The 8,821-nt window shown below is 30.3% G+C and overlaps 2 protein-coding genes across 2 annotated transcripts; both read right to left on the bottom strand.

Moving 5' to 3' along the window:
- Positions 1-4,031: 4,031 nt before the first annotated feature.
- LOC108458663 (MLP-like protein 165) lies at positions 4,032-6,061 on the bottom strand. Its single transcript, XM_053026532.1, has 2 exons — positions 5,676-6,061; positions 4,032-4,512 (listed from the first exon to the last, which is right to left on the bottom strand). The coding sequence occupies exons 1-2, from the start codon at positions 5,866-5,868 to the stop codon at positions 4,325-4,327; spliced, it is 381 nt and encodes a 126-aa protein (XP_052882492.1). The 5' UTR covers positions 5,869-6,061; the 3' UTR covers positions 4,032-4,324.
- Positions 6,062-6,685: 624 nt separating this feature from the next.
- On the bottom strand, positions 6,686-8,514 carry LOC108459842 (kirola-like). The gene is made up of 2 exons (XM_017759235.2): positions 8,163-8,514; positions 6,686-7,057 (listed from the first exon to the last, which is right to left on the bottom strand). The coding sequence occupies exons 1-2, from the start codon at positions 8,353-8,355 to the stop codon at positions 6,792-6,794; spliced, it is 459 nt and encodes a 152-aa protein (XP_017614724.1). The 5' UTR covers positions 8,356-8,514; the 3' UTR covers positions 6,686-6,791.
- Between the last annotated feature and the right edge of the window lie 307 nt (positions 8,515-8,821).

Below are 8,821 nucleotides of genomic sequence, written 5' to 3'. Positions count from 1 at the left end.
GGAGTTTTGTATCTCCAGTTATAAATGATTTAGTGACTGTTGCTCAGGAAGACAGCTTGCAGTGAAATTATGATTATGTGGTAAACATTGACAAAAATTTGTTAAAGAGTTGCTTATTGATTTCTTATAAGCTTACTATGATCTGTAGGTGTGGTTGGCCGAATATTGTAAGGGGTTAATACGTGGTTTGTATTTGAATAGTTAGATTAACGTGTTAGTAATCCAATTGTAGGCGGTTCGTGTGTGGATCTCACAAGATATCGTCGCAAAAGTGTGTGTAACTAACACCCTCTTTCTTAGTCTAGATCGGCAAAAGTCGAAAAGTCAAATACCGAAAATCGGTATTTTGTAGATTTATGAGTGTCGAATGCTCGTGAGGTAAATCGATTAATGTTTTTGGTAAGCTGCAATGTTTGGACCGCAAAGTGCATGATTTCGTGCCTCGATATTTTTGGGCTTAATGGGCCAAAATTGGAATGATGGGCCAACGGCCCAATTCGTAAGAACCCTCGATGCGTGATTTTGTTAGTACGTGAAAGGTAGGAATATGCATGAAAACCCTAAAATAGATAAATTACTGAAATACCTTTAAAAGTGGAAAATTTACGCTTTTACCCTAGTAGATAAATTACCAAAATACCCCTAGGGTTAAATTGACCTAAATGCATGTTTGATCGTTGTTATTTATCGCATGCCATGTTGTTATTATTTGATGCATGGACCGGGATATTGACGGAGGAAGTACTGAAAGTGGCTTGTCTACGTCTCGAGAGCCTTGCCTCAATTTATCGTTAATCGAAAGTGCTAAAGGTCAAGAATCGTGGAGTGTTGGGCTGGGTGGGTTGAGCTATCCCCACATGGAGTGTATGGCTGGTACGGGTGGAGTGTAGTGGTTGGTGGGTTGAGTAGTCTCCCCAAATGGGCTTGCATATGTTATTGATGTTGCATGTATTTTGAAATGGGCCTATGGGCCATACAGTTATCTGAATAAGGGGCTAAGGCCCGGTTTATTGTAATCTGAAAAGGGCTCGCCCAAGACCACTGCACACTGAATGGGCTTAGGCCCAATAGGCTTGAGCTGACTTGGGCTTTGAATGGGTTTTCCTTACACACTGAGTTTCCCCAAACTCACCCCTTTTATTTTCATCCACGCAGGAAATCCCCAACCATAGTGGGCTTGGAGCTGTGAGGGTATTTAGAGTGGCCACCCGCTCGAAAGTTTGATTTTCTTCCGTGAACTGGACATCCTTTTATTTACGTTTGAAGTTTTGGGTTTTAAATGTAATAAGGCCGCTTAATTATTTTTGATGGTTTTAATATGTATTACTAAGATAGGTAATACTTATTTTAATCATTGAAATTGGATAGCTTTAGGCACGTTTTCAAAAACAACAGTTGATTTCAAAATAACACGACAACAAGCAAAGCTTCCGCAATGAAAGTATTTTCCAAAATTAATCACTTTTCCTAAAAATGACTTAATCAAATCGGTTTCTAGAAATATCCATGACGTTAAGGTGTGGCAATGGCGGTATGCATGTCTAGGATTGGATCCGAAGGAGCTTGGTATTAAGCAATCCGATGGACTCACCACCTCTTTTCCGGTTTCCTACCGGTGCATGACTTCCATTCACTTTAACCCTTAATGAATTAATCTTTTGAACATCAAGTACGATTTTCTGGACTTAGAATGGAAATTTTTTTTAACGTTTTTGATGTGGCATGCCGGATCCGACCATAACTTCTGGGCCGGGTTTGGGGTGCTACAAAATTTGTCGGCTCGTGTTAAAGACGGAACACCCTTCTAAAAACCGAAAAACTAAAATTTCTCGTCTTTTCAATTGGATCACGACTAAATGCTATATCGAACTCGTATTTTTGAAAATTAAGACAACACGTGTTTTACAAGATACCAATTTTGGGCGTTGCGAGGGTGCTAATACCTTCCTCGTGCGTAACCAACTCCCGAACCCTACTTTACTCTGATTTTCACGTAGACCTAAATTTAGCCTTTATTTTTGTTCGAGAATAAATTTTCTTTTCAAAAAGATGATTTATTAGGTATCCGATCTTACCTAAAAAAAAAGATCGATGGCGACTCCCTTTTTATTTCAAAATCAAACTTCAGTTTTCAAGTTTTCACTAAATCGCCATAATTAGCGACCAAGCTAAAAAAATTTTGCGTCGCTACAATAGGAAATGAGTGGATGACTAAACCATAGGGAATCTTATTCCAATATGGTGATATAAAGATCTAATTTGATCATTTGTTAAAGCTTAAAGGTTTATTTGATATTTAGGAGAGTTTGATAAAAATATTAATTTTTTTTAAAAAAATTGGACAAAAAAATTAGATTGATTTAAAATACGAGTCAAGTTTTGACTTCAATATTTAAAATCATCTCACTTTTCAAATTTAATAAATATTTTTGTTTATTTGTTTGTCTTTTATAACAAAAGACAAGCATGTGCTTCCATACACAAAGCATATGTTCTTACATTAATTATCATTCTAAACATTAAGAATCAGACATGCATAAAATGTGTTTTCATAAACACATTTGAACTTACATTCTCTGTATTATTGCGATTATAAAAATGCTAACTAAGTTAAAGCTTAATCGACTATTATAAAATATTTAAGTTCATTTTTATTATGATAATTCATATAATTACATGAAATAAAAAATACAAATGTCAATAGGAGAGGAATCGAACTTGAGATTCAAATATAAAACTACTAGCATTTAACCATCTGACAAAAAACTTAATTATATTAAAAAAGTAAAAAGAAAATGTGACTTGAAGAGAAATCACAACAAGTTGGGTGTGCTTTCTTACCATAAAGCACGCTCAAATGGACACCCTTTCACACACTCTATCAAAAAACAATCTATTTCCTAAAATTTTAAAAAACCCAAACTATTTGGCCAATAATTTTTTTTTAGCATATATGGCTAATTTAGCCTAAAATATGTAATAAATACTTATAGGCTTCACAAATTTGGATTTAGTTGATGTACTTTTATTTTAAGGAATTTGTCTCTTTATTTTAGATTTTAAAATTTAGGTCCAATTTTTAATATTATTATTATTTTGTTAATTTTTCGGTATGATATTTTAAAATAAGAAAATGCTGGTATTCATATAACTAAAAAAATGATATTATAATAAACCTGAATTTAATAAGATAATTTTAATAGTATTAATAGTTGAATTTGAATTTTAAAATTTTAAAAAATAGAGAAATTAAATTTTACTAATAAATGAGTTGAGGGAAAAAATGGATCAGGGGTTTCTCGTATTTTAATTTTATATAAATTTTTAAGAAAAGTTTTATATAGAGTTAAAAAAATTATTCCAAGGATAATTTAATATAAATAGTAAAAATAGTTATTATTTTAATTTTTTTCGTATTATTTTAAAATTTATTATCATTGTTACCCAATCGTTATAACGATATTTCCTCAATAAGACAATTGATATCAATGTATTGATAAATTAAAGTTAAAATTTATCATTCTATTAATTCCTCTTAAAAGTTTACAAATAAAAATAAAAATAATATAAAAAATGAAAAATTTGTGATAAAATATGAGAAATTATCTTAAGACATGATGTATTGAATAAACTTATTGACTTGGATTTAGCTATTTTTTTTTGTTTCGTACGGTTTTTTCTTCTATTTTTTCTTGAACGATTTACTTTTAATAAAATATTATTTTTCCTTAAAATAAATGTGAGAAGCAACCTTAAAACAACCATTAACATCTAGTTATATAAAATTTAAAACATTGAAACATTGTTGATTGAGCCTTTGTTCAATTAATATATGTATTGTTGTCAATGTAAGAAGATAAGAGTTTGAGTACGCTGAAGCGTATTATCCTCCTATTTATGGGTTGGGAGAGGCTATAAGTAGTTCTAGGCATTATATTAAAAAAAAGCATATATGATCAGAACTTATAATGGGATTGTTAAAAAAAAAATTAAAACATTAATAAGAATAATAATTTCTATGTGTTTACCACGAAACTATCATATAACATAAGAAAGCATGTGCTTTCATATACAAGGCAAATGTTACATTAATTTTCATCCTAAACATTGGCAATAATATACATGTATAAAGCATGCGTTTTATAAACACGCTTGAATTTACATCTTTTTATTGTTTTAAATATAACGATATTAATTAAGTTAATACTTAATTAATTATTATAAAATATTCAAATACTTTTTTATTATGATTATTCATATAATTTATTTAAGAACGAAACATATGATCAAATTATTAATGTCTGTTGTTTCCTTAATTATTTAATTAGTTATTGAGAAGGTAAGTATCGACGTTTTTAGTCCATGTAGTTAAAAACTCACCGTACCTGACAGGATCAGGAACATCGTCATTTTGCTTTTCAAATTCCGTAGTCCATTTCACCAAGCTTCCCTCCCCCGTCAGCATCACGTTGAAGATGGACTTCCAGCTTTTGAAAGCTTTCATGATTTCACCTTCCACCAATTTGTAAAGAATAGTCCAATCTTTATCATCCACCTTTTTATATGTAAGAGTGATGAACATTAGCATTAATTTAAAAATTACATTAATATTTACTCAATTATGATTTTTTTGGTCGTCCAATTATAAAAAGATATAAAATCGTCATTCAAATATTTAATTTTGTTTTTTTTTGTCACTCAATTATCTTGGATTTTTAGGTGTTTTCATCTTTACGTTATCTAGATGGTGACAAAAAATAAAATTGAATAATTGAATGACCATTTTGTAACTTTTCATAGTTGGTGAACCAAAAAAGAAATATAACCATAGTTGGATGACTATTTTGTAACCGTTTATAGTTGGTGACTTCTACTCTAACTTACCTTAAAAAAAGTGAAAGTACTATTAAATGGGTCAATTTTAGAGTTTTACTAGTAAAAAAATCAAATAAATATAAATTTTAATAGAGTTAATATGTATGGTTTAAAATATGAAATGAAAATTGATTCTCTTTCCTTTGGAATTCAACTCCAAATAAAAAAAAATCCATTTATAGAACTAAAAACTATTTAGTTTAAACAACTAATGGAATTTTTTGAACATAATATGTTAATCAATCCATATAATTAACATAACCAACTAATGTTGGGTTGAGTATAAGGAACTAAAGGCCTCTTAAATAAGGTTTCAGGTTCAAATCTTGTGGAAAGGAAAACTACATTAAGAAATTTTTCCAACTCATTTAAAGGTCTTACCCAACTTGAATGCAAATTTTAGTCGGGGTTCAAAATGACTATCACATTTTGAAAAATCTCAAAAAAAAAAGAAAAAAGAAAAAAGAAAAAAGAAAAAGGAAAGAAACGAAAAGAGAAGAGAGACTAACATAAATATTTAATAATGTGATGGAAAGGGGTTTTATGCAAGGTTTTTATAATCGGAATAGTGGTCGAACAACTAACGTAATTGATTCACCGGTCCAAATAATTCAATTAAATAAATTATTAAAAATTTATAAAAATAAAAAAATATTGAAAATCGATTGAACTGCAAGTCAATTGATCTAAAGCCTACTCTAGATTAATACGCCAGTTAATTCTTAATCTAATCAATCGAATAATTGGTCTAGTCCGATCTTGATAACCATGGTTTTACGTAGTTGTGTAGATAAGCTTACCTCCGGCAACAAAAAACCATTGTCTGACCGAACCCTCAGAATCCCAGTCACTACCCTCAACAAGTTTTTCATCTCTAACGACTTGATTGGCCATTTTTGGCATAAGCTGGGCTTTGGTCTGGTAGGCTTCAAAGAACTTATCAGCTGAGGACTTGATCTCGACTTGGCACTCCATCCTCTTAATTTGGTCCATGCTTAACTTCTAGGAAACTAAGAAGAAACCCACTAACTTATATCAAACTTGGGGTTGGTGGTGGTGATTGTTGTGCTTAGAGAGGTTGCCTTATATACAGGACTGGTTTGATGCTGCTGCATCAACAAGTGACATGATGATGATGGCTCGATGAACATCGGAGAAAAATAGCCTCAGCTTTATATCCTTTTATAATTCCTTTCAACTTTTACCGAAGGAACTTCAATATTTGTTTTCTTTTAATTCTAGTGTATACTATAATTTGAATGGGAGGATGGAAAACCATGGGAATTTTATTCGGATTAAAGATGTTTATGTGTCATGTCAGATTATGTTGAGCAGCGAATTGAAAAATATTTTCTCGTCAAGCATTACGCTAATAATTGTACTATCAATTAACGATCGTTAAAATTTTTTGATTGTTTTCTTTTTTCTTAAATAGTAAAATATTACTTTCCTTAAAAATATATATGAGAAGCAGCCTTAAAACAACCATTAACATCTACAATTAAGTTATATAAATTTTAAAATATTGAAACATTAATAATAATTTCTGTAAAAAAAATAGTAACAAAACATAATTTTTATAACAAGAAAAAAAGAGAGCACATATTTATTTATTTTTGTGGCTACCACGAAATTATCATATAACATAAGAGAAGCATGTTCTTTCATACATAAAGCAAAGATTACATTAATTTTCATCCTAAACATTGACAATAAGATACATGCTTGTACTTTTATAAATATGCTTAATTACATTTTTTTTATTGTTATAATCATAACGATACCAATTAAATTAATACTTAATCAGCTATTATAAAATATTTAAATATATTTTTATTATGATAATTCATATAATTTATTTAAGAACGAGATATATGATCAAATTATTGATATATGTCGTTTCCTTAATTATTTAATTAGACATTGAGAAGGTAAGTATCGACATTCTTAGCCCAGGTAGTTAAAAACTCGCCATACTTGACAGGATCAGGGACATCATCATTTTGCTTTTCAAATTCCATAGTCCATTTCAACAAACTTCCCTCCCCCATCGGCATCACGTTGAGGATGGAGTTCCAGCTTTTGAAAGCTTTCATGATTTCACCTTCCACCAATTTGTAAACGACAGTCCTATCTTTATCATCCACCTTTTCCATCATTTCCTTACAAGTCTCAAGCTTACCTGTAAGAGTGGTTAACATTAGCATTAATTAAAAAAATCCATTAATACTCAGTCAATTATGATTTTTTTTTCGCTCAATTATGGAAAGATACAAAAACGTTACTCGAGTATTTAATTGTCTTTCTTGATCACCCATTATCTTGGATTTTTGGGTATTTTCATCTTTACGTTATCTAGCTGGTGATAAAAAAAAATAAAATTGAACAGTTGAATGATCATTTTGTAACTTTCCATAGTTACGTGACAAAAAAAGAAAAAAACCCCATAATTGTATAACTATTTTGTAACATTTTATAGTTGCGTGACCAAAAAAGGAAAAAAAAAGAAGAAGCTTATAGTTGGGTAACTTCTACTATAGCTTACCTTAAAAAAAAGTGAAAGTACTTTCCAGATCCCTCTATTATAATGGTTGGTTCAAGTTGGTTATTCTACTATTAAATGGGTCAATTTTAGAGGTGTACTATTAAAAAAATCAAATAAGTATAAATTTTAATAGAGTTAATATTTGCTGTTTAAAATATGAAATGAAAATTGATTTTCTTTCCTTTGCAATTCAGCTCCAAAAAAAAAAAAAAAAATCGTTAAACAACTAATGGTATTTTTTTTAATATAATATGTTAATTAATCCATATAACTAACATAACCAGTTCGTTTGGATTGAGTGGTAAGGAATCAAACACCTCTTAAATAAGGTTTTAGGTTCAAGTATTGTGGATAGGGAAAATCGCATTAAGAGAGTTTTGCACCTCATTTCATGGTCTTACCCAACTCGAATCTGAATTTTAGTCGAGCTTTGAAATGAATATCGGATTTTGAAAAATCTAAAAAAAAAAGAAAAGAAAAGAAAAGAGAGACTAACATTAATATTTAATAATGTGATGGAAAGGAGTTTTGTTGAAGGTTTTTATAATTGGATCAATAGTCAAAACGTTAAAGTAATTGATTTGTCGGTCCGAATAATTCAATTAAATAAATCATTAAAAAATTATAAAAATAAAAAATATTAAAAATCAATTGAACTATCTCTAGATTAGTATTAATTCCTAATCTAATTAGTCCGATATTGATAACCATATTCCGATCTTAATTCCTAGTCTAAGCTTACCTCCGGCAACAAAATACCATTGTCTAACCGAACTCTCGGAATCCCAACCACTACCCTCAACAAGTTTTACATCTCTAACGACTTGATTGGCCATTTTTGGCATAAGCTGGGCTTTGGTCTTGTAGGCATCAAAGAACTTATCAGCTGAGGACTTGATCTCGAGTTGGCACTCCATCCTCTTAATTTGAGCCATGCTTAACTTCTAGGGAAACTAAGAAACTCACTAACTTAAATCAAACTTGGGGTTGATGGTGATGACTGTTGTGCATAGAGGGACTGCCTTATATAGAGGACTGGTTTGCCTCTACCAAGTGATAAAACAACCAAATTTGGATATTAAAATAAGTAAAATAAAGTCAGGGTTTGATGCTCCTGCATCAACAACTTATATGATGATGATTATTCGATGAACATTGGAGAACAATGGCATGGCCTTAGCTTTTTATCCTTTTATTATTCCTTTCAGCTTTTCCCAAAGGAACTTCAATATTTGTTTTCTTTTAATTCTAGTGTATACTGAGAGAATGGAAACCATGGGATTTTTATTCGGATTATAGATGTTTATGAGTCCGATCAAATTGTTATGAGGTGCAATTTAAAAAAAAAAATTATTAACATTTTTTCAGATCAAATTATACGTTAACCATTGTGCCATAAGT

Source organism: Gossypium arboreum, chromosome 4 (genome assembly GCF_025698485.1).
Source record: "Gossypium arboreum isolate Shixiya-1 chromosome 4, ASM2569848v2, whole genome shotgun sequence".
Taxonomy (NCBI): domain Eukaryota; kingdom Viridiplantae; phylum Streptophyta; class Magnoliopsida; order Malvales; family Malvaceae; genus Gossypium; species Gossypium arboreum.
This window is presented reverse-complemented; position numbering and strand designations above follow the sequence as displayed.